The sequence below is a fragment of the Phalacrocorax carbo genome, assembly GCF_963921805.1.
Source record: "Phalacrocorax carbo chromosome W unlocalized genomic scaffold, bPhaCar2.1 SUPER_W_unloc_1, whole genome shotgun sequence".
NCBI lineage: Eukaryota > Metazoa > Chordata > Aves > Suliformes > Phalacrocoracidae > Phalacrocorax > Phalacrocorax carbo.
The window spans coordinates 2,915,656-2,942,302 of NW_026990243.1; the positions used below are offsets into that span (position 1 = coordinate 2,915,656).

General features: G+C 40.5%; 1 protein-coding gene across 11 annotated transcripts in view; it reads left to right on the forward strand.

Annotated features, from left to right (window-relative positions):
• The first annotated feature begins 785 nt into the window (after positions 1–785).
• The window catches only part of LOC135310790 (ubiquitin-associated protein 2-like), a 99,147-nt gene continuing 73,285 nt past the window's right edge, over positions 786–26,647 (forward strand). For 10 of the 11 annotated variants that reach the window (XM_064439757.1, XM_064439759.1, XM_064439760.1 and 7 more), the window contains exons 1-2: positions 786–894; positions 23,108–23,247. In XM_064439757.1, the coding sequence (XP_064295827.1) occupies positions 23,149–23,247 (99 nt within the window). In that variant the 5' untranslated portion in view covers positions 786–894; positions 23,108–23,148. The remainder of the gene's footprint in view (positions 895–23,107; positions 23,248–26,647) is intronic. The other variant, XM_064439758.1, reaches the window with a different exon arrangement.

The following is a 26,647-nucleotide window of genomic DNA, read 5'->3' on the forward strand; positions in this document are numbered from 1 at the left end:
TCACACTCCTTTACCGGTCAACAACAGCTGGGCTCACACTCCCTTGTAAAACACCAGCTGGCCTCACATTCCTCTGTCGACCAACAGCTGGGCCCAAGGTTGCTCTAACTCTGAGCCTGCTTTTCTACTTCAATGCCCTCTTTCTGCTAGCCATTCCCGGGCTAGGCTCCCCACAAACATAACCTGGCAAACTGAACAGGCTTTAATCTGTGACCTCTCATAATTAGTCCTGCCAAAACCCTGCAGGGCAGAAAATAAAAGCCACCTTAAAACAAGAAGTAAAACCTAAACCACCCCCCGCGAGCTCCCAGTTCAAACCGCTCCTTCAGCCAGCGAGAAAGGAACTAAGCCATTATTCTGAACGCTCACCCTGTTTCTAAATCCATCCCGTTAGGGCCCAGGTTGCATCCGTGAGCGCTGGGCCTCTGTCTCCCTGCAGCCTGGCAGAGTACTGAGGCGGAGCCGCCCCTCCCCACAGATGCCCTTCCCAGTCAGGCTGTCAGCGCGTTAACCCTCCACAAAGCAACCCCAGGAGCAGCTGTGGTCTTCCCCCGAAGCCTCCCGCGGAGCAGCCAGCAATAACGAGCCAGTGCTGACACTCCCTGTGAGCAGAGAAGCCTCGCGGCACCTCAGCGCAGGTATAGACAGGACCAACCATCCCCTTGCACGCGCGCGGTAGAGGGGATAGGCATGCGCTGATAGCGTGTGAAAGGCGATGGCGCGCGGCAGGGGATGGGTGGTAGGTAAGCGACCGCGTCGCGTCGCGTGACGTCACGTCATGTAGCGGGGAGCGGCCTCGCGCGCGCGCGTGGAGGAGAGAGGGAGCGGGCGAGCGAGGCGGTTACGTGACGGTGGTGGGTGTCGCTGCCGTTGCTTTGTGAGCACATTGGGCAGGTACTGTGGTGGGGGGGCTGGAGCCGGAGCCGCCGCCGCCCGCAGGGTGTGTGGGTGGCCGCGTTCTCCCCCCCGCCTGTCCCGCGCGCGCGCGTCGGGATGGGGGTGGAGGTGGACCCGCGCGCCTGGGGGAGGCCCGGTGCCTCTCCCCCGCTCAACGGTCCGGGGGCGGCCGTTGTTTCCTCGGCGGCCTGAGGACTGCTTCCCTATCTCGGTGGGAACTTTTGTCCGGCGGTTGGTGTCTGCCAGGGCCACCCCTCCCCATCGGGCCTGCCGCCCCTTCCCGCCCGCGGGGTGGGGGGAGGCGGCTCTACTTTATTTTTCCTGGTGGCCGCCCGGGGGAAGCTTCGCCCTGCCCTAGATTGCTGCTGCTCTCCCCCTTTCTCAGGAGCGTGAGTAGGGGCCGCTGAGTAGGTCGCGGTTGCGGGGGCAGCTCCCGCCTTGCTCCAGCCCGGGCTCGTGTGGGAAGGGGGAGCCGATCCGACCCCCGGTGAGTGCCGGGAGAGGTGGATTAGTTTTCCGTCCTCTTCCGTTCCGGGGAGGGGGACCTGCACCCCATCCCTCTTGTTTCTCATTTTGTTATAGCTGGGGCTTTCTCTCCTGACGGGTTCGTGCTTCTCCTGGCTCTGTAGACTTGGGGGTGTGAAGAAAGGAGGGGTGCAGCTGGACTCCTCAGAGAAGTGGGGCTGGTGGAGGGGGGCGTGCCTTTGGGTCCCTGCCCAATCTGGAGTCGGGCCAAAGGAGGGCTGGCAGCACAGAAAGGGAACAAGTGGGTGAATAACTTGATTTGTGCCTTGCGTAGGGCTTTACTTCCAGGTTGTTTTTCTCCATCTCCTCTGGTGCTTCCTCACTGGTGGGGTAGGGTAGCTGTGTCATGGTCACAGCTACAGAATTCCCTGACAATAACATCTTGGCAGCAACAGTAGGTTATTTGAGGACATGGCAATGAATGAACCATTCTCTCTGTTAACCTTCTCTATCTAGTCCTTCCTCACCCCCGATTATGTGTGCTTGCTGAGAATTGGAAGTCAGGATAGGGCTTTGCTATTGGACTGGCTTATGTTGCATTTAAAAACAAAACAGAAAGCTTTTCTGCGTTTGCTATTGTTGCTGAAGAAAATTACAGCAGGAAAGTGAACTGGTAGAAACCCTTCTGCAAGAAACTGGATGTAGAAAGGGACCTGGTGTACCTTTGAGCCTGATGACAAGGTTCTGAACTCTGTGATGTGAAATAGATTTAAAAATATGTGCTGAAATGTCTGCAGTGCTGTTGAATGCCACTCAGGGTGAACCTGGTTTGAAGCTCCTCTTGTAGGTGTGTTAACATCAGGAGCACGGATGTGCAGAGCCCTCTTGGTTGCTGTGTTCAGGTCTTGTGGAATAGAAACTTCAGGTTTGGTGTGGTAAGGGGAAGCTTGTGAGGACCAGCTCACTTTGTCTCTAGCTACCAAGCAGCAATCAGTCCCTAGTCATCTCAGTTTGAGTAAATACTGAATGCTTACAATACAGCAGCAGATCAAGGCAATAGCCTCTGGGATGGTGGTGACTGGTGAAATGGAGGGCTGTCCTGGCATGAGAGCAGCTGTTTTTTTCAAGGAGAGAAATTGGAACTGGATGTGTGTGAAGGGGAAAGGGAGGATGTGCAGGCCTGGAGGAGCAGAGCTTGCCATTGAAATGGAGCCTTTCACAACAAATGGCAGCGACTCAGCCTTCTGAGGCTTTGCTTTTTTAATATTTACCAGGCCCTTTTAGCAATTCCTTTGGTTATATCATGTTCTCTAGTGGAATCTGGGTTTGGATTCCTACCTGGCTGACTCAGTATTTATACCTGGGCCTGATCTCTCTGTGGTGGTTTGACCTAACTTGTTTAAAGAATTTATTTTTAAACTTACACTAGGTAACTTGAAAGCAAGCAAGGCTAAATCACTTTGCAGCATTTGGAACTCCTGGAGGGTTACATGGAGAAACTGGATTAACTGGTGTAAACCAATTTTGATGCGTAGTCTGGAAAATGAGCCAGCTTTTGTGTTTATAACCTCAACAATCTTGGTAACTTGAGGGAGGAGTGGGAGTTGGGCAAGTTCTGCTTTTTGTTCTAGCTGCAGTTTTTATCAGTGTATTGATTAAAAAAAAAAAAAGCATTTATAGTAATAAAAACAAAGGCATGAAAAGTCAGAAGTTTAGACTGTTTCATTTTGGCCAGTCCTCAAAAAAGCTCCTGGTGCCATGAGTTGCAAAAGGATTTGACCATTCAAGGAGACTTTGGCGTTACAGACTCGCTGCTAAAATCTAAGGAAGCTAAGAGAAAACCCAACAAGAAAATCTTGTCTGTTACCAGAAGTTGGGTTTTTTGTTTGTGGTTTTATTTGGTGGGGTTTTTAATTCCAATTTTTAAGCTACCCTTTTAGAACTTAGAAGCAGATTTTTGATGTTTTATTTCTTCCATGGAGTTTTATTTTATGTGATGCTTTCCTCATAGAATGCCATTTTTTGGGTATGTTTTATATTTGTTGCTGGTGTCCTCCTAGTGATACTGATCATAGCAGAATAGTATGCTGATTAAAATAGTGCTGGAGAAATGTATGTATCACAGACTATTAATACTCTGTTAATAATTAGTATTGACAGTATTACTATTAATAGTAATGTTTACTTGCAATTTCAGTAATGTTTAGTACCAGTACTTGGAATAGGTTCTTCATGAAAGAATAGGAATACAAATTTATATCTTCTATTAATCTTTTATTTATCTTTGTCTCTTATTTGGTTAAAGCACATGAGCAGGACTCTGAAGACCTGTGTTCTGCACTTGGGTTTGCAACAGCCTCATATGATCTTGGTAAAAGAAAAGCCAAGTGACTTGTTCCAGTGTTATATTTGAATACTTCAAAATTATTGAATGGAAGGTGCTAGGGGAAATAAAAGTAATATCCATTTCAGTGTTGTTATTCTGATGGGGCTTTTTGCTGAACTTTGGGTTTTTTTTCTGATACATTCTGCTCATTTGTAGCCCACTGCATCCTCTCTGCTTTTCAGAGAAGACCTAGTTTGGACTTGTACTGTTTTTCATATAACTTCCCTAAATAGGTCATGCTCATTAAAGTGAGAGCTGGGATGAAAGGTTGTGAAAGTAGCTCCTTTGTAATTACTTAAGGTTCATAGTTTACAAAAACTGGAGAAAGGGTTTCTCCATTTTACTCTACTGTGAAAGTCCATGCTCTTTACCTTTGGCCATCTAAACTGGCAGTTTGTAGGAACTCCCTGTCCACCTGGGGCTCCTGCAGTCTGTTTCACAGGTGTGGTACCTTCAGCCTTTTTCCCTTCACTACTTCTCAATACTGCAAAGAGTAAACAGTGACTAAAGACAAATAGATTAGAGGTGATAGTCTGATGCCTAAAATCTCATGGCTTGCTCAGCTTATTTTGACTACATCATAACTATTTTGCTGAGCATATTGCTTTATTTATGTTCTCTCTAGATTTTAAAATTTGTAAGATAGGTTATGTGAACAACTTTGTGCAGTTCCCTTGGATGGAGTTGTTTCTACTCTCAGTTCTCTTGAAATTCTGAAATGCTTTTTTTTTTTTGTCCAGCTGTCTTTGAAAGCTGCAAGATATGTGGCTTCTTTTGAAGATAAACTTGTCAAACTTTCTTCCTCTCCCTCCCCAGCTTCTTAAATCAGTCTTCCAACAGATGAGCTTGGAGGAGTCCTTAACCTGGCTGAGTGTAGCATTTTGCATTAAAAACAATGTTTCCTATATTGAGAGAGCTTTGATCTTTCTCGAGACTTACGGTTTGCCTGAAGTAGTACTCCTATGGTGAACTTCATGGTTTTGGTTTTTTGCTTTATTGTACAGGAAACAGAGTTTATTCCAGATCTGCAGAAGATGCAGCTTCAATGGAATTTGTGTTACAGAATCATTTAGTATTTGAATCCAAAGTTAAAAGAAGAAAATGCAAATATTTTCTTAACCTCCAGATTTGAATCATCAGGTTGCACTTTTTTTAACCTGGTTTAATGGAAGAAAAAAAAAAGTCTATCTTAAGTCTGTTAGGCAGCCCTGTGGTTGAAGGTATAAAATTTTAATTCAGTAGCTACGATCATATTCCTAAATATTTTTTATGGTTAGTTGTAGAGAGAGGAAGTATTTTTGCAGTTTTACTGTGTGTGGCATAGGTTTCATCTAGAACACTTCAGTTTTATTTCTTATGACTAAAATACTGTTCCTGGAAGTAGGATGATGCTTTAGAGACCATATTGAGATTCCTTTTGAGCAAAGAAAAGGGAATTTTTTTTCTACTGTATTTGTCTTGTTAAGTGTTTTGAGGATGGTGGATATAATAATATAGAATGAAGCATATGGCTTCTGAAAGCTTTTTTGTTTCCTCTTCCTATTTGGTTTTAAATGTTAACTGGATCATGGCTATTTTATGGTAATCATTTGACAATATATCATTATCACATTGTCCATGTTTCCCTGTATTTGAAGGCTATTGTTGATTTCTTTTTTTTTCATTTGTTCTGCATTTATATTCTTCCTTGATTTTCAAACTTGCATGTTGTCTTAGATGCAGTTCATAGAATTGTAGAATCATAGAATGGTTTGGGTGGGAAGGGACCTTTAGAGGTCTAGTCCAACCCCCCTGCAGTGAGCAGGGACATCTTCAACTAGATCAGGTTGCTCAGAGCCCCATCCAACCTGGCCTTGAATGTTTCTAGGGGTGGGTGTTGTGGTTTATCCCCAGTCAGCAACCAAGCACCATGCAGCCACTTGCTCACTTCCCCCTGGTGGGACGGGGGAGAGAATCAGAAGGGTAAAAGTAAGAAAACTCCTGGGTTGAGATAAAGACAGCTTAATAGGTAAAGCAAAACAAGGAATTCATTCACTACTTCCCATGGGCGGGCAGGTACTCAGCCATCTCCAGGAAAGCAGGGCTCCATCACCTGTAACGGTTACTTGGGAAGACAAACACCATCACTCCAAACGTCCCCCCCTTCCTCCTTCTTCCCCCAGCTTTATATACTGAGCATGAAGTCATATGGTATGGACTGACCGTTGGTCAGTCGGGGTCAGCTGTCCTGGCTGCGTCCCCTCCCAGCTTCTTGTGCACCCGGCAGAGTACGGGGAGCTGAAAAAGTCCTTGACCAGTGTAAGCGCTACTTAGCAACAACTAAAGCATCTCTGCATTATCACCACTGTTTCCAGCACAAATGCAAAACATAGCCCCATACTACTACTATGAAGAAATTTAACTCTATCCCAGCTGAAACCAGGACAATGGGGCATTGACCACCTCTCTGGGCAACCTGGGCCAGGGTTTCCCCACCCTCACTGTAAAAAATTTCTTCCTTATATCCAGTCTAAATCTACCCTCCTTTAGTTTAAAACCATCACCCCTTGTCCTGTCACAACAGGCCTTGCTAAAGAGGTTGCCCCCATCCTTCCTATAGCCCCCCTTTAAGTACTGGAAGGCCGCAATAAGGTCTCCCTGCAGCCTTCTCTTCTCCAGGCTGAACAACCCCAACTCTCTCAGCCTGTCCTCATAGGAGAGCTGCTCCAGCCCTTGGAGCATTTTTATGGCCCTCCTCTGGACCCGCTCCAACAGGTCCATTCCTGTGCTGAGGGCAGTTTCAGTTCCAGCAACATCAATCTGAAAGGAATCCTGGTGCCAAACCCTGCTCTGCTGTCGGGATGTACATAATACATTGTATTTGAGAAGTTCTGGTCTGTGCTTTTGATGGGTTGTACCTCAAGGGACAGATATTTTCTGTTACTGGGCTTTTGTTTCGGCTTTCAGTCACACATTCTTCAGATCACTGACTTGTGATCCATTTTGAAACTGACATAAGAGGGACCTAAGTTACTGATGTTAACTTTGGGTGACTAAATGTGGAGGGGGAGCAGTACTGCACTTCCAGGTCTTGTGCTTCCCTTTATTTTATTAGACACTGAATGAATTTGAATGCTTTGAACATGGGGTAAGTGCCAAGGGGTAGCTCTCTGAAATTCAGTTTAGAGAAAGGTTGAAATAGTGTTATGAGCTTGGTGAAGGCAAATTAATGAGTATGTAAAAGTTTTGTTGGTGTTTGTTTTGGTCATGTCCCATTCCCCTCCCTGGGTGTTTGAGAAAACCTTATGGCTTCTGATACGCATCCTCAACCTGTTGGGTTTCTTTGCTGCTTCTTGATGTCCAGATAGCAGCTGTGCCCAGGAACCTTTCTTTGTGTCTTAGGAAAAGGCACTTATTATTTTTCTTGAATAGTTCTCTGTTATGACTGCAAGTATAAAACTCCTTGCAACTTTATACCTGTACTCCAGTTTTCATTGTTTACCACTTTATCTGTTGGTGGTGTAGTGTATGTTGCTGGATTTAAAGTCCCAGTGACTTTTGCCCTACCTGATTTAATTGAAGATAGACATTCACTTGATTTTTTTAATGTGACTGAGCAAAAATGCTAGAGCTTAAGAATTGTCCCTAATGAAGCTTGTGGGGCATTTTTGATAGCAGCTTTTCTATTATAGGATTTCCTTCCCTTTTTACTTCACTTAATCACAGACTGGCTGAGGTTGGCAGGGACCTTTGGAGGTCATCTTGTCTTCCTGCTCAAGCAGGGCCACCTACAGCAGGTTGCCCAGGGCTGCATCTGGGCATCTTTTGAATATCTCCAAGGATGGAGACTCTACCACCTCACTGGACAACCTGTGCCAGTGCTCAATCACCCTCACAGTAAACATCAGCATTTCCTGATGTTCAGATGGAGCCTCCTGTGTTTCAGTTTGTGCCCATTGCCTCTGCTCCTGTCACTGGGCACTGCTGAAAAGAGCCTGGCTCTGTCTGTGCACTTTCCCTTCCCAAAGCTTTCTTCTTCTCTAGGTTAAACTACTTGACGTAGTAAAATCTGTAGTCTTTCAGGCAAACTCAAGGCCATATGCTCTTACATGCCTTTGAGAAGGAGGTGGATTGAATTTAGTATAGGGGTGGTGGTAACAGTAATTCATGACTCTTGATAGGTGGAGAGGTGGGTGGGTTTGGGATATGTTTAGAGTAAGTGCTGTGAAAATGCAGTAAGATGCATATTTCAAATCCAAATAATTTCTGTGCTTGCAAATAAGGAGTAATTGGCTGTCTTGGCTCTAGCTGAACTCAAGAATGTAATTCAGCAGTTCTGTGAAGGAAGAAACAGATCTAACATTTGATTGTCTGATAGTGATAAAATTGCCCAAGTCCTGTGTATGTTTTGTCTAGGAATTGTGTGGATTGTAAATGATGGCTTAATGTACATAGAGTGTTTAGGGGAGGTTAGGCTAAGTTCTTATTGTACTTCTGCATATTGAGCAGTTCATTTTATGAAGCTATGTGCTTCAAAATTATTTTTAAAAGTACTTTTTAATGAGACTAAAGCCAAAACTTTGCAGAATTAAACAAGTCCTGGTAAATTAGAAGTGAACTGGATCAGCATATTTTTCCTATTCTTGCAAATCCCAGCCCCCTTTCCCCAAATCCCCAGGACCCCCCTACAACTGCAGACAAAGGTTAAAATGAATTTACATGGTTAAAATGACTTCATAGTTAGGGATATTGAGTCTGAGAAGTGCTCGTACGGCTCTTTTAGTACAGTCCTCTGAAATGAAACATCAGTGAGATTTAGTTTCTGCTAGAAAACCTACCTCAAATATGTATATGTATAATCTCCCTTGCTGATTCTGTTGATTGCTAGGGAGTGCTTTTGAGTACTTCAGTCATGGGAAAGAGGGAAGTGAAGATGTATAACTTCTATATTTCTTCTCAATAAACAAATCGATTAAAATAACCGATCAACAGAAGGTCCTAAGCATTTCTCTAGTTATGAAATGACCTAACTATTATAAAATATGATAAAACATAGGGCAAGAAACCACAGAACCATCCATTTTCAGTTAATATCTAAGCAAAAATTGAGCACAAAAACATATTGAGTGATGCATCTTACCTTGCAGGCCAGAACAAGCAGATTTTGAACATTGAGTCAGACTGTGATAACTAAAACTTTTCCTACCTAGCAAAATCTAAGTAGTTGTTTGGGATTGGAGCTGAATGTAGGAGAGAACAAATGAAAGAGTCAGTATGGTTTTCCTCACCAGGACTTTGTTAAGGAGTGGTGGGTGGCCAGGAACTGGTTTTATGGTTGTAGGTCCCCTTTATCAACAGACCCTGATTGAAAAGCTGACATGCGACTCTTCCCCTTCCAGTTGCTCCATGGTATTGGAGAAAAGTTAGGATCAGTTGTTAGCATGTTCTTTTGATGGTATGTTCTCTCCTTGAATCAACAGGCAGGTCCTAATGCAGTATGTAGAGGGAGAGGGACAGAATGAGTTGCCTATGGAGGAGCAGGAGGATGTCACTTGGGGTTACAAGACAGGTTTGGGGTGGGGGAAGAGTTTGGTATACTTGATCACTGATATGATGGGTTGCTACTTTGATTTGTTTGTTCAAATTATCCGGAGTCTGGCTCATAGCAGCAGAAATCAAGTAATTAATGCTGGGGAACCTTAGGTGTGTCTTTATAAACAAACAAACAAAATTCCTGCTTTGAACTGCACTGAAAGCAAGTAATGAAATAACACTGGGAATGATGAGCCCTGGTGGAATACTTGGGGAGGAGGAAGGGGTCTCTGTTCTCTGCATCCCTTTTGGCTATTAAATGTGTGGTGAATTATTTGACACTGACTGCCTTTCAGTCTTTTGAACTGGTGTTACTCTGTTAGTGTGTAGTGGCTGGGGCTTCAGTAATGCGAACTGGAAAACTGTGAGATTGTTTTGCATCTTATTTCTCATGGCATTCCTATGAATGCATTGTTGTTCTGCATTTATGGGTACGTGTAGTGCAGCATTGATGAGTTGCGATTTTTCCTAGAAGTTTATATATGAACAGAGATGCTGTGAAATACTTAATTTTTTTTTTTTAAGATATCTTTGTTCTTTTTTAAGGGAGACATGTTGAAGGGGAAGGGGTTTAGAGTGCCAGAAGAGAGAGCTTATGGTGGGGAAGGTTAGCTCTGTTTAGAGATTAACTTAGTCCTTCTGTTGAATAAAATGAGACCGTTACCACCTCTTACGTTTCCTGAAAGATCTCAACTTCAGACTTCTCAATTTCTCTGCCAGGTGAAGTGACTGCACATAAGCATAGCTCAAACGCTGTGTTAAACTTTGCTAAAACATATATCTAAACTCTACTTATTTTATTATAGTTAAAGCCTAAAAGCATTCAGCTGAAGACAACACGTAAGAGACTGAAAATAGAGCTTTATACTAGGTTGGTTTATCCAAATGTATGTTTGGGTATATTATGGTTCTATTGTATTTTATACTAGTATGATATTTATGGCTCTGTGGAGCTCTGCTTTCTTGAAATTTTAAAGACCAGCTTGGAAGAAGTGGTATGCTTAGCTCTTCTAGGACTTGTTGTGAATTGACCTTCTGGGATGTATCAAATCTTGTTGAAATACTGACCTACAGTATTTAGCCTTCACACCTCTTTTTCAGAAGTTGTATGTATTTTTAAAATTACCTAAATTTCTAGTTAAAAGAAGAAAACCCCACAAACCCAAACAGAAAGACGCCCTCAATTTATTTTTCCAAAAACTGTATAAAAGTATAAAATGAAGATTTTTATTAAGCTTCAGACCAGTTAAAAAAAACCCAAACCAAACTACAATCCAACAAAACCTCCCCAAAAGCTCATCTTAAAGAAGATGCTGTGAATATTTTCCAATTGTATTTAAATCCAAAACATCACAGCTCCAAGAGCCTGAAGGTTAACCAAAATATTGTCATATGTTTCTGGAACTTAGGATTTCATGTCTTTTACAGCAATTGGATATATAACTAAAGCTCTGGAAGAGTTCAGCCAAAGAAATACTTGTTTACAGCATAAGAATTTTAGATTGACATCAGTGTACTTCTAACTCCTAAACAACTTGCATTTCAGTCATGTTAAAACCTCTGCTGACAAATGAGTTCTAGATAAACATTTATTTTTTAGTTGCCTCTGAAGTAAAATTACAGCCTTTTGTGTGCATTCACATTAGTGTATAAAGCTGAATATTTTTTTGAGTCACCAGGTTTAATCTAAATTTTTCTCACTTAATGTCATTGTGTTTCTTGGGCTCTTTTATTCTTTTTTAAAATTTGATAGGAATTGTGATAATTCAGTTGAACAGAGGTTTTGTTCTCAAATGTACTTTAACGTTAGAATGTACATTAAAGTCTAACTGACCATCTCTGATATGGAAGGCCTTACTCTTGGTGCTTTGTGTTCTGGGAATTTTCTGTATTCATTGTGTATGTAACATTTGAGAACTTAGAATGGTTTTAAGGGAAGTTATATCTCTGGCTTTGGGAATGAGATAATCTATTTAAACATGCTTTTTTCCTTCCCTTCTTTCTCTGGCAAAAAAAAAATTCTGAAAAGAGCACAATGTTTTTCTTTTATATATTTGTAACTCTCTTCAAATGGACTTTCATGAATAAGTGGAAGTAAAAATTCTACTCAAAGTTGCTGTTCTCAGAGTTGCATGTATACTCAGTGATGTTTAAATGCAGTGTATTGGGAATGGTTTCATTCCGTTCTGTCAGTCTCTTGCATTTGATCCTGCAAAGAAATTCCTGTGATGCAGCTGTGATCTCACAGTAACTTCTGTGATAACAAATCTCAAAAACTCAGGCTTCATGGCAAGGTTCTTTTGGGATATCAAAACTAAGGTCGTGCCAACACCTTCTGCCTTAAAGTTTTAGAGCACAGCAACAGGGTTGGTAAGTATCGTTTTTCAAATTTTAGACATGGGGAAAATGGACCAAAAAGGCAGTACCAACTTATATGAGGCTTGTATGCTTTCAAAAACACCACCCCAAAACACCTGCAGAACTGCAGGTTTCAGTGTTCTGAAGGTGAGAGAGTGAGCAGCCTTTTAGCAGTTTACTTTCTGCTGATTACAGCTTTGGGTGGATGCTGTTGTCTTAGCCATGTATGTATCTTGGACTTCTTGCTCTTATCAGAGGAGGCATGCAGAATGATAAGTTGTGTTTTTCATTCTATGATTTTTATTTTCATCTTATTGTAGTGAATCAGGTTGTTCTAAGTAGTTTTCAAAAAGCCATGTTTTGGGCAGTGTACTCATTGAACTTGAAAAATAGTCTTTTGTATGTTTAAATTGAGAACCCATTTAAGTCGTCATACTGTTCTGTATTTTAAATTTGCTTTCTCAGTTTATTTACAGTGTCATCATGACTTTTTACAGCAAGTGTGTTTAACAGTCCCCTGTTGTGCTAGAATTTTTACATAACATTCTATAAATGACTGAAAATGATTATTGTGATTAAAAAGCTGTTAAGTTTGTAATGCAATTTTAAAAACTTTTAATATTTTTCTTTGTTATCCCTTGCTTGTCCCTCGCTCAATTTCTGTGTAGATACAGCTTTTTGGTTTGCTAGGAGAAAATAACGTTTACAATACAGCTTCTGCTGAAATGGTTTTAAAGATTGTAATTGTTAAATCATTTGTTCAGTGAAGTTTTTATAGGTGCAGTATGATCTCTAAAGCTGATACCTGTAATATTTTAATACTGTTAGAGTTGAACACCGTAGTTAGCAAAAAGCATATTCCAAATGCAATCTCAGAATTCACATGTGTACTGAGAGTGAGGTGCTGCAATTAATAAGTGAACTGTTTCAGAAACTAAGACGTGAAGAGTGCAAGTCCCTTTTCTTTCAAAAGTGAGTAACTTGGTCTTGCAGCCGAGTGCTCGGTCTTTTAGACTGATGGTAAAATAGGTGACTAATATCTTCTTGGGATGTTTTAGAAAACAGGCTTTCTACTTAGGCATTTTAATGTTGTGTTGCACAGTATATAAAGCTGGCATATGTCTGTGGAATCAGGAGCTGTTAGTGTAGCACAGCGTAGTAATGAACGACCCTGCAGAATACAAAAATATATTTAAAAGAAAATGTAAGAGTAAAGAAAATGAGTGAATAAATTTATGTGAAAAGGAATTTCTTAATGGCCTATCAATAGGAAGGAAGTTTTGAAGAAAAACGTTATTTGCTAAATCAGATTTTGCAAACTTTTTTTAAAAAAAAATTATTTGCACATTCTTCAATTTTATTATAAGCTAGCCTGGCTTGGAAAGAAAGGGTGGGGGAGAGTGAGAAACTCCTACCAGAGACAAAATGCACAACACCCAAGTAACATTTAAGTCAGTCCAGACTTGCAGAAAATGGTAAAGATGGGGAGCTGGAACAGTGACTGTGGGTCTAGAAGAAGCCTAAGGGTAGTCCCCGTCCCCCGTCCCTCCCCCCCATGTTGGAGAGAAAATAAATACTGAATTAAGTGCAATAAAAATTTGGGCAGTTTGGCATCATATGTGAGTAACTCTTCTCTTTGGTATCTTCTTTAAAAAGATTAAGAAACTAACTAGGAAGTGGGAGATAAATTTTCTTTTGCTTTTTAATGTTAAACATAAGAACAGCCTAGACTTTGTGATGAATTGTGTGGAGGGTACTTTATTTACCTGCTCCTTTCTAGCGTGTTGTATGTTTGAAGTGAAGACACTTAATCCTTCATCTCTTTGGATAGCTTGGTATTGTTTTGGTGTAGATCAGATAGACCTGGCCTTGTAGAAAATTCTAGATCAATGGAACAAGAATAAGTGATACCAAGTTAAGAAGTTGTGATCGTGAGAAAAATAATGCTCAAAATAAAATCGGAAAACCTGGGGTAAAATCAAGTTTTCTGACTGAAGCAGGTCAAGATGAGGATTAGTATCAAAGGAAACTAATAAAACCCACCTTGTTTAAAGCTAGACACGATGGTTGTCACTGGTTGCGACCATAGAAGGAGTGATCCAGAGTTGGCAGGGAAATAAAAATGATCTCTTATGGCTTTCAGTTCTCGGTACTGTTTCTGTGGCTGCTCATCTCCGAGCACCTGACAAAAAGTTTGAAAAAGGACTCTGCTTCTCGCAAGGTTTTACTTTGGAAAACTAAACTGAACCAAATGGTCATGAGTTTTCATCAAGATTTTATGCACAGTAAAAGCATAAGATTGTGAAGGAAGGAAACCTTTAATACTGCCTTAGAAACTATTGTTTATTTTCCTCCTTCTGGAAATTTATATTTAGAGTCATATATATCACTGTGGGAAAAAATTAGGTTTTTATTTTAGTGGATTCTCCTCTTGCCTAAGATGAACCTCGAGAAATATAATCATCTGGGGGAAAATTATAGAAAGATGTTCTAGAATATCTTGCTTTATTTTAAAAAAAGCTTTTTTTCCCCAGCAAGACTCCTGGTTTTCTTTGGTTTTCTGAATATGTGAGCATATCACAAGCAGTGATCTATACTGGTGGTCTTCCCTCAGTATCTAGTTCAAGGAGTAGCTTCTGTACAAGGTGCAGGAATGATACCTGAGCTCTTTGGTGTTGCTACCAAAACTCCTGAAGCTAGAATAAAAAAATCTGATATCATGAGGTTTTTAGCACATTTTATAGATGTAGCCTTACTGATTACTTGGTGCATTTGCTCTTATGTCACTTGTGGCTTGTAATTTCACCATCGCTTTTTGTTGAGTGTTGTAATGTGATATGATGAGTGTTGCAAGTCTGAATTAATTTTCCTCTCCGAAACTTTTTTTTATGGTGGCACTTTCTACTTTGTTCCTTGTTGTCAGTTCTACTGTGAATTAACTAGGTGCCCCTTTATTTTTGATGCAGTTGAGTGTGTTTCTGCCAGTGTGAGAATGTCACAAATGTCTTCACTCTTGCTTGGCTATTTTTAGTCCTGTTCCTTGTATCTGTTTCTATTCGAAGAATTCCTTTGGAAGCCGTTTCAGGTGAGCATGGTTTGGTGATGTGGGAGGGAGATGGAAGGGGCAGGGAAAGCACAAGCACCGAGCGTGTTTGTGATCTGGCAGCAAGATGTCCGATGTTGAGTGCTGCTTCCTGTGTGCCACCTTGTTTACAAGAACCCTAGTCAAAGCGAATTCCTTCTTCTGGATATTGTCCTGGCTGTGTGGCTCTGAGGTTGTATTAGCTATTTCTTTGTTATTTGGAGTATGCGGGTTTTAACTTGAATCTTATTGAGTTTGTTTTTCCTCTGTAAACAATAATTAATTTTAGGGGCTTTTTAGATATATGGGGCATTACATCAGAGCAAATAGCTGAAATGTGCATTTCTGTAGTTTAATAGCCAAAGCTGACAGTTCTCAGTACTTGTAACAGGAGCAGGAGAAAAAGACAATTCAGCACCTTTTTTTGTTCTGGTACTGGTTTAATCTGGATTAGCTTTCCTAATAAATTTTTTAAAGTTATTTTTTGTTATTTAACAGCTTTCAAAAGAATATGCGTGCCATAAGATAGTGATATATTCAAGGTCACTCTGCTGGCAGAGTCCCTTCCTGGGAGTTTTTTATTTTTTAAAATGCCTTGTAGGCATTTTTAATGGATTTCCCCCCCCCCCCCCCCGCATGCAGAGGATCTGATCAGGATCGAGTCTTGCTATACTGGATCCCAGGAAAACAAAATGTGGACCCTTACATTTTACCTATGTTATAATGGTGCATGGCTGCTGAAATGCAAGTTCTCCCTTACCTTGTGAGCTTGATCCCTATCCCCCATGTCAGATTCAGCAGTTGTCTATAGCCACATAGTTTTCCACTGGATAAGCTTATTCAATTGACTCACTGTTTTGTTTTAGAGGGTTTAGTTTGCTCTTGGGTCAGCTCACTGAACCAACTCCCTCTGCAGCTGCAGGATTGTTAGTCTGAAGGGAAGTAGCAATATTATGTGGTTAAGGAGTAGGGGATCAGGAATGCTATTTCTGCTGACAGCAGTTGTGTGGTATTAGATATGAGCTGAAACTTGATTTTAATGGAATAAACTGGGTTCTACCTGCACTACAGATTGAACTTTGAATGAATACACAACCACATCCCAAATGGGAAATAAAACTCTTGTCATGATTTTTTGTCCCAAACTCTGCTCAGCTGTCCTCCACTAGTATGTGACTTCAGGAAGGCTGTGTTAGTTCTGGCTGCAGAAGGTAATGATTTGCAACCCTGAAAAACCTGCTAGTTGTTTTTTTTTTTTCTCAGCTGCAATAAAGCTTTCCTTCTGTGAAGTACTAGTTAATGTTTTTTTTACAAGCCTCCTAGTTAATGCAGTGTATAATTCAGTCTGCGTATTTGTTGTAGGGGGTGACTAGGCTGTAGTTCTGCTAGCTGCTGCTTTGTTGGAAGTTTTAGGCACTGTGTTGCCCTTTCGCTAGATGCTACTCAGGAAACCTTAGGAGGAAAAACACTGAGGGCTTTACCTTTTCTGTTTTTCTTCATTGATTGTTCAATTGTTTTGGGGGGGCAAACCCAGAGAAAACAGGTATGAAGAGGAGATTTGCAACATTGATGGTTCTTCACCACTGAATGTAGCAGTGATTGAATAAACAGCGAGTATACCGTGTATTGACTTGGCTAGTATTTTCTTTTATCTCCTTAGGCTAGAAAATAAGAGAGCAGAGGGCTCTGAAATGGAGGTGTTCCTTTCTTCCTGTAGCAAGAGGAAGTGGAGTGTGTAAGCACCAGGAACCACCTTTGAGTCACTGTGGTCTCTGTATGCTTCCTAACCTGAGATACTGGGTCAGTTGACAGCTCAGGACAGCATACGGTGTAGTCAGTGATGGGAATACATTATCTCCTTTTTACATTGGTAGCTTTTAGAGAGGGTTTGCATAAGAAAAACCTTTTCTATGATAGAGGGCAAGAAATTAGGTCCTTCCATCAAAGATGACAGGAACACATATTTAATTTTTCCTTCAGGTCTTGGAATATCAGGACAGGCCAGAGCTTTTCTTACAATATTCCTCATAAGAGAAACATACTTCAAAAGTGAACTTGCTTGGCCCTTCCTCACAGGATCCCCATGATTGCTGTTTCTCAAAGAGAATTCCTGTTTTCTATATATTATATTTCCATGTGGATCAATGCAGTGCTTTTTTTATCTAGTTCATGGCAACAACTGTGGTCTGGTCTGTGTTATGGTCTAGTAATATTCTCTAGCTCTGATAGGTGAGAGTGGTGCTTAGATAGACTAACAGCATGTTATTTTCTAACTGGGTCTCTGTTATTTAAAGTTTCATTACAGTCAATGGTAAGTGCTGGTAACTAGCGCATCTTGCAGGCCCTTGCAAACATGGGGCTTATAATTAGTTAGGACAGGGAGCAGGACTTTATTCTTTTTTCATGTGGAAGTCCAGCCGGTTGCTATCTAAAATGGTGTTCTTGCAGAAAGGCAGCAAAAGATGAGAATAGTGACTTTGTAGATATTGAAGTCTGAAACATAAAGTCAAGTCATCTGAATCTTCTAGGATGTTCACTGCCTTTTGATTGTCCAGAATCCCTCAGGAGTGTTGTCTTCTGACAGAAGCAGAGCTGGGTGGCTTTTGCTAACCAGGTTTTTAGCAGTCTGAAGATTGCCTTGGTTGTGTGAAAGATAAAGCCGTAGGTGGAAGTTGGTTAGGCTTCAATGATTTTAGTGCGATTGTCTTGTACTTAAAAAAAAAAGTGAAAGTTGAATTTGGGGAAATTTAGATTCCTCCTTCAGAAATTTCTGTATGAATAAGGGCACTTGTTGCCTCTGAAGTTTGATTATAAAGAAATGATGAGGGCAAGTCTGCTAGATATTTATTGGGTGTAGTTGGCAGATTTTGGTTAAAGCTAAGATAATCAGTATATACTAAAATGTAAAACATCTGTTAGGCAGAGACACTGGGATAATAGCAAAGCTATAGTGAGATTAGAATTTTTTAATAAATAATGTTAATGATATTACTTAACTTTCATGATTGAAACCTGCTCTACTATTGGAAAACATGCACTGTTCAGTCCCCCTTCCACATCATGCTTTTGAGAGGGGCTCTGGATATGTGACCAGCCGTTGCTTAACTCTAGTATTTTGAAGATGAGCACTTCTTTTTCTTCCAAAGCAATGCTGTCTTTTATTTGTAAGACCTATTTGTATATTTCTTTGTCTTTCTTTGTATAACATTTGCTTATGAATACTAATCCTTGAAATTAACTTTTTTCTGATAATGAGAAATTACTCTTTTCTGTATATTGGGGTGTGTTCTTAGCTAATTATAGATTGACTTGGCAGAATAATAATTTCAACTAACAACTCGGTGGGTTTTAAGAAAGGTGGGTAAGAGTGTTCACTTGTTTATTCAGTATGCATTGCTAACACAACTGGAAGTGTATATGTTAGTTTATATGTTTGTGTTGATACTCTGGCCGCTCCCAGTAATCCTCTTTTCTTGGTAAAACATGAGAGCATACAAATAGTGCAATTTCTCTCTCCTGTGGTGTTCTGCCAGTGATACATGCAGGTCTACTCCTGGCCATCAATATTCTTCCTATTTACTGTAGAAGACTCTAAGATGTGACATGAATCCTCCCAGGATCCGTAAGCTCAGGTTCAGTATTGTTGGCTTGGGGCAGTACAGACACTGAGTAATCGGCACTGCTCCTGAGGAACATCTGACTCTTGCAAACTCTTTTCCCCTTTCAAGCAGTAACAAAGGTGGTGAGATTCTTTAGACAGTAGCACTTGAGGTAAATACATTGCATTGATGCTTTGCAGACATGTTTTTCTCCACTCTTTTTCCTCATGCTCGTGTTGCGCTACTGCTGTAGCAGTAAAATCTAGACTCATTGTACATGTACAGTAGTCATGCCATCATGAGGCAGTGTCCTGCAGCCTTTTCCCAGCCCTGTCATTGTGAGAAATCTTTGACTGAGTAGCTTTGTGATTAGAGTATAAAAAAGCAATCACACTTTTAAGCTGTTCATAGAGATTTCTGCACAGTGTTCTTTGTCACAGCAACTTGTCCAGAGAGTCAAGAAAATAACTTTATTGAGACTGCCTCAGGAAAAGAATTGAAATGGCAAGTGTTTTGTTCAGCTGATGGAAGTGAATGTTTAACTTCAGAAGGATTCTTGAAAGTTAGGTGGTATTGCAGTACGTGGTCTGTCCCTGGAAGTTCAGGAATAGATTTAGTGTCTTGCGGGGCTTGCCACCCTGTCAAGCCAATTTGTATTCTGTGTATCTCTAGCTTTTCTGACATTGAGTCTAAAAGGACTAGATTTCTTGCTGAAAGAAAATTGAACAAAAGATCAAAGAAAGCATTATGATAGCTTTAAAAACCTGATTTTTGTGTTGATATGCATTCAGTTGCTCTTTGATTCTTCGCCTTCCTTTCTTCCTTCTAAAATCCAAAGCAGAAACCCAATTAAATGTGTTCATGTGGAGACTTTGGGAGTGGGTGGGATTTGGTCTCTTAAGGAAAGTTGGGGGTTGAGATCCCAATACTTAAGTACCGATTTTGGAAACTAGGATAACTGTTGCCATTCCATCACCAGTCTGGTGATGGCTTATTATGCAATACTATATCTACTGTTGTAGTGTAGGTCCTTGAGCTAAACTTGCTGTACAGATAGAAACACTAAAACAAGGCCTTGAGATTGGGGATGATTTTCTTCTGAAATGCCTCTGTTGCTTTCCATTTCTAAGTCTAGTTATTTGCTTTATGAGGAAGTGCTGAAATTTGAATTCCTTAGTGCTTGAGAAGCTAAATATACTTGAACAGTTTTCTTAACTACTGATCAAGGGTTTGGGTTTTTTTTGCTTTGTTTTGGTTTTCTTTTTTTTTGTTTTTAAAGTAGAAGTAAAGACAACCTTCCTCTGGAGGTACTAGATTACATCAGTGAAAAAGTTTACAGCAATCTTCTTTCATGACACTAAAAAAAAAACCCCAACAGAGTATGAAAGTATGACCACCTCCTTTACACAACAGTTTTGGGTAGTCCTGTCTTTAATGCTTTCTCCCCCTTTTCTGCTAGTGCTCTGAGGGTCTGTTTTGCTTAATGTGTATCTATTTCTTCAAAATACAGCTGTTTTGGCTTCTTACTAGAGTTGCAATTTGTCTACAAGGTCAAATATTAACAGCTGATGAGGGACTTGAGCACTGAGCCAGACCCTGACATGGAAACTGAAACATCTGCTTGTCTGAATATTTTTTTAAACATATTTTAATTGAGTTGTCTTCCAGTCTCAAATCTTCTTTCCTCATTTGATCTGCAGTTAAGTTCATCAGTTTGTTATATCCTACTCACTGCTATGACAACAGCCTGCCAAACAGACTTTAATATGAGGAATTGGAGAGAATAAGAAGCTGCTTTGCGAGCAAGGAAATGTTTTTGTTCAGCCCCATCTTATTAATTAGCAATATCCCACTTTAATGCTCAAAATTGTAGTCACTATGGTAATTTGAAGGCAGTGACTAACTGCCTCCCTTCTGCCTGTTGCTTTGGTGTACTCTAAAGAGTAGGTGTGGTAAGGTGTGAAGCCTCAGCCCGGTGTAGTGAAGACATGCCTGTGCCAGGGAGGTGTGATGTTTCCCTGGTCAGTGCACCATTGGCAGTGGAGCAGGGCCCTTCAGCTGTTCCTTATGTGTGCTGGGGCTGGGCTGGTTGCTGTGTCTGGACACTGCTTGTAGACAGTGGGGGCCAACTAAGGGGAAACAAAATAGCTTTATTTTTAAAGCTCCCTTTACATTAAGCTGCTAATTGTGCTTTTAAGAAGACTGGATTGTGTATGAAATGGATTATAACTTGTCTGTGTTGGCTTGATGGGGAATGTCAAACTGAGGGTGTATTTCCACGCTTGTTTGAAGCAAGTGCAAGTCCATACCACTGCCAGGAAAAGGCTCTCACCTTTGCTGGTTTTCTGCTTTGGACCTGTTGCCAAATTGCTGCTCGTGACCTGCACGGTCAGCAAGATGAGGATCTTTAAAGATCCTGTTACACTGTTGAGATTGTTTGGGCTCTGTTCTTACCAGCAGGCTGATCTCACTGTGCTGCTTCATCCCCCAGGAGTGTTTCAAATGCTTGTGTGCTTTTGCCTTTTTCCTTCAAGTATCCTTTCATCCTGAAAAATAAACATGCCTTAAACAGCTGTGACATGGAGGCACTGTAAAATATATGTTAGGAGAGGGAGAAAAGACACAATCCTCCTCAGGAACCACAGGTTGCCTGGCTATCAGAAGTGTAGGCTATAGTTTAGCATATGCTTTACAAACAAATGGAAAACTCTTTTGTTTTAATGTATGTGTACTGCTGTCATGTCCAAAACATGGATTGCAATATTTTGAGTAACTTTGGTGAAATTAGAGAAAATAGTATTGAAATGTATGTCAGGATTTCTAGGTACCAGAATCTGTGTAAACATGATGTTAATTGATAAATGATGAACAAATTGAGACCCAGTGGAGTTATAATTTCTCAACATATCTTAAATCACAGTGGGCTAATTCCAGACAATCATATTTGAAACTATTAGCTTGTCTTTCATAGAGGTTAGTGCTTTCTGTTGTGTTCTCTGTTCAGGGTTTTTTTTTTTATTGCTTATTGTGCTAGGCTCAAATTTTGATGAGCTGATCAATACTTAAAAACAAACCAAAACAAAAAAGCCCACCCCAAAAAAGAAAAACCGACCCGAAGGTCGTTATTAGTGTATATAAACTTAAGTTAGTTTTTGGACATTGGCAGTCCAGTCAGCAAGGCTTATAAAGCAGATTTTAATGCAAAAGTAATTTCTACTGCAAACTCAACTGAAGACTGTCCATAACACGTTTAAAATATCAGTGGACAACCATGACCAGATAGTCAGTGATAAGTGTTGACCTTGCTGTTCAGAGTGTTTCTACATCTACTTAATATTTTGCTTTCCATAGAACATGTTGTCATGAGCTTGAATAACCTTTTGTTCTGACTGTATCTGGCTTTTAGGATGTCAAGCACAGTGCTCTGAAGGCCTGGACCTTCTGGGTCTTAGAAGACAACAAAGTTAGACTGGGAGACAGATTGGCTTTGGTGAACATATTCATAAAGCTGGAGAAACACAGTGTTCCAGTTTAGCTCATGCTACGGTCAGTTCCTGGTAAAGGCAGGCCTTCTCTTGCTAAATATGTAAGAGTTCATGGAAATATACTTTCTCCTTAGACTTATTGAACGCTTTAACTAGCACATAAAGAAATTCAATGTTGAGCTTGGTGATAGCCAGCTTGCACCAAAGCTGCCACCCTGACAAGTTGCATGCTGAGGCGTGTTCATACGCTGGGGCTGCAGTAAAAGCACTTTACTGCTTGTTTGCACATCTCCTTCTGCCCATTTGCACCACATGCAGGTTGTCCTTAGTTCCCTAAATTTGCAGGTTTTACTTCCCAGTGTCATGGGGACAGAAACCAGGCAGTTAACTGTGACTGTTCTGACTGGTTAAGAGATCTGTTTCCAGTTATCATAGCTACTATAAACCATACTCATCAGTTAACCTTGTTAGATGCTGTACAAACACAGGGAGGATAATAAATTTCTTGTTTAAAAGTATTTTTAATGGTAGAGGATGAGGATGACTGAGAATGAAAGCTGACTGCCACATATGGCATAGCACTGATGTGTGTGCAGGGGCTGAGTTTTCTTTTGGGTTTCTTTGTTGCCATACAACAAAAGTATGTCTAAAGCAGGGTAACAGGTAGTTTTGTAAATAATTTCTGTAAGTATGCAGGAGAACATAAAACAAAATTTACTGGCTACAGAAGGCTGTATTTAAAGGCAAGATGAGTGGGTGTTGGCCATGACCTCTGTATATGTGCAGGAAAGCAGTTTAATGATAGGGAAGAAAGGAATGACTTGGTTTGAAAATGTGATTTTTTTGTGTTAGTGTTCTGAGTGGGTATGAGAGTGGTTAAATTCCAGGCATCAAAACAAGACAGTAGGTATTATAGAAACTTAAGGAGTAATACAGCTTGGAGCTGGAATTTCAGCAGAGTAGCAGATAGAAAAGTCTATATGTTAAATAACTGGGAAAAGCTGTGAGGTTTAGATGTTGTTCAGAAGTACAGATCTAGACAGATCCCAATCAGCTGACAAAAACACTTTTTATCCACTGCATTTCCCCCTTTACTGTAAAGACTGCAATAAATCTGGTAATAGTGTATTAAAGCTGCTTTCTCAGGAGTCTCTGTATAGAGTTTGTGGTAAAGGCAGGAAGAGTTCAAGCTATTGCATTTTGTATATTATCTGGGTATTGAATCAATACCTTGCCTTAACTCATGCTCTTTTTTTTCTTTCAGATTTTCTATTTTGTACATACATTGTTTTGTATATACTGTATATGATGACTTCAGTGGGCAGTGAACGTACCCGGGGCACTCGGGACAAAATGCAAATTTCAACCACACAGCCAACACAACCACAGAAACAAGTAGTACAGGTATGTGCTGCTATATAATCATCTTTGAGTTGAAAGTGAGCATGTAATGATATGCATATTCTTCCCTAAGTCAGTAAAAACTGAGAAAAGACAGTAAAAATCAGTCTATTTTGGAAGAGTATGTTTGATATCTTGCTTTAACTGCTCAGTAGTCTAGCACAGCATTAAGTTGTTCCCATATCCTTGTCTCTAAAGGAGCTTTGTGTTCTTCAGCAGCATTTCCCATCAGTGAGGAATTCTGTGCCTGTGTCAGGATTTCTGTCCTGTGACCTCAGTGTCCTCACATCTGAGCTCTTCCATACACCAGCCTCATGATGCTAGAAGATTTTTGATTGATAAAGGAATTTGGATGATGGGAAAAGCTTTGTTAGATGCATGCTGTGTTCTACAGCGTGATTCAGTGTATCTGCAAGTCACAGAACCCTAACCTTCTTGTGCAGTGTCTTCACAAAGTGAAATGAAGGTGGGCATCCACCAGCAGACTAAAATTATTTTGAGTATCTGCGAGATTGAAATTAAGCTCTTACCCCATTGTCTTGATTCTCAGTAGCAGAGTAGTTAGGTTGTATGCTTGTCTGGGTTACAGATAGTGCAAAATGTCTCTGTTCCTGGCAACTCGTTATTCTCTTGTCAGGTACTTCTCAAAATTGAAATCAATTCAATAATTGCCTCAGTTCTCTGCTGGCAGAGCGTGCATCAATCTAGAGGTGCTCCCCTGGGAAACTGTGTCTTATTGTTTTCTAGACTGATCTTTAACATGGAGGGGCTCCTGTTCTGTTTTGTACAGTATTAATTATGTGAGCTCGAGCCCTTATCTCCTTGCATTGCAGTGCTTTGCATAGTGGTGATTCATGCTAATGTGTGAATTTAGAAAGCAGCTTTCAATAGATGAAGTTGAATTTGTTTTTGTTTTATAACAAGTAAGGCTGCAGGAATATACCAAGCAGGTTGACAGAAGTGGTGGCTTCCCCTTTTTTGACATTTGCAAGACAGCAGTGGAGTATTCTGCCCAGTTTTGGGTTCCCTGGCAGAAGACATTTGGCAGATGGGAGCAAGTCCAGCGAAGAGCTGTGAAGATGGCTGAGAGGCTGGAGCATAGGATGAATGAGTGGTGGCTGAGGGAACTGGATTCATTCAGCCCTAAGAAGAAGGCAAGGCAAGGATCGTATCTTCTATTCAGATACTTCATGAAAGGGTACAGAAAAGGTGAAGCCAGACTCTTCTCAGAGGGACAGTGGCACAAGTTGGAACACTGGAAATTCCAGCTGTTAAAAGGAAAAAAATGTTTACCATGAATATGGTCATGGATTAGAGAGAGGCAGTAGGATCTGTGGCCCCAAGCAGCTCCTCTGACGAGACATGCTCTCGTGGGAGGTTGCACTGAGTATCACTGGAGGACATTTCCAACCTATGCAATTCATTGATTTTAAGCATTAGGTCTTACTGACCTTTTTCTGCATTTTGTCCACTTATTCTACTTCTTGTATAATAGATACTGGTTTGGTCAATTCAGTGGAAAAGATGGTTATTTAATATACAGCAATTATGGTTTAGTGCACCATATTTTTTTATCGTTTAGATATCGGATGGACCTTCTTCCTTAGTCAGGCTTTACAAATCAACAGAAATGTGGGATTTTACTGTTCAATTACCACTGATTCATTTTTCTGAATGTAGAATAATGTTGCTTTCCCAAATGGAGATTTCATTGTCATTATATCACATTGATCATCAGTTAAGTTATTTAAGAAATTGTATTGCAGTTCTTCTTCCATTGCTTCTGGATAATAAATATACCATTTTATTATAAGATCTGAGCCTATTACTGTCACTTAACTTTGTTTTGCACGCTTCTGTTTTCTGGTAGTTCGAAGTTGTTAAATTTTTCCTTCACTGTTATGCTGCAAAGATAATATATCTTGTAAGGTTGAGTAAAGTTTTAGTTATCTTAAGATGCTACTGTTTTCTTAGTTGCAATTAAAACATAATTATATCCTTTTATAGGATACTGCAGTGTTACTTGTAACAGTGGTGCCTTAAAAATAAAGAACTACCAGTTGCTGGGAAAAAACCAAAACTTTTTGTGAAAATGATTTGGTGTTTGTATAGTAAATGCATCTTGTTAGATTTTCATTGTTTTTTTTTCTTCTGAATCTTCAATTCCATCTGGGTGTAATCCACCGGCATAAATATTAGTGATATTGCACCTACTTGTTTTTCTAAGCTCTCTCCTTACACAGGAAAACTGAAGATACTGTCACACATTTGATATTGTTATAAAACTGGTATATCTTTTTCATGTCCACGTTAGAAGACAGAAGTTGGTTTATGGAAAAAATTAATCTTAATGGTTTCCTGTTTCTGGTCAAATATGTTGTCATGTCTCTACAGAAATTACATTGAATGTTTTTACTCTGGATATTGTTAAAGGAAATCTCTTCACTATTTTAAAAGTTGCAGTGGGCCTGAGGAGGCTGAAGTCAGAGCGAGAAGATGGATCAACAAGGCTTAATTCCTGAAACCAGCAGACCTTTTGTTTTTGTTCTCTACCAAGCTCTCAGCAGACACCAAGAGAGCTTCTTTGCATAGAGCACCACACTGACTTGGGAGGCTTTTGTGGAGGGTGGCACCAGGGCTGGCGCAGGGAATTCCAGAGCAGTCTCTCCTCTGTTACTGACTGATGTATGAAGCTGTCAGCATGATGCTTTGAAAACATGAAGTAATGTAGAGTATTTAACACTGTTACAAATGCTAATTGTCTTGGAACATCACCTCTGAGCACAGCAAATGTTGCTTCCCTCAAGGAACTGGGACAGCTGCAGCAACTTCTCAGAAAATAAGCAGCTGGTGGTGTATGGTGGAGTAATTTTTAGACTTTTCTCAGGTTTTACACTTGGTGACCTCCTCTAAAGCTTGTATTTGTGGTAAACTCCAAAAGCAAAGCAGTTTGAGGCTGATTAAGTCTGAACTTGTGAGGCACAGAATTTTATGTGGGTATCCTGTGAAGTGAGACTTTGAAAGGTGAGATTCAACCAGCTGACCAGGATGAATCCTTTCTGTCGAGAATTTCAGTGGATGAGGTGGTCCCCTTCTCAATGAAGAAGTCTTCTGCAGCATATCAACTCCTATTTCAGGTCCTGGCTCTCTTCAGTATCAGCCTTCTCTAGCATGAGATGATAGCTTCTTCTGTTGGAGCAGAGATCAAATTAGGTCCAGGATCACGTAATATACAGTTATCTTTGGTATTTTCATGGGAGTGCAGTTCAAGCAGACTGCAAATGCTTCACTATGAAGAGTGGCCTGTATGATGAGACATTAGTGTTCTTGAGTTGCTTTCTCTCTGTGTCAGCCATACCCTATTTGGATTTATGGCACTTTACTGCATCCATCCATTTTAGTC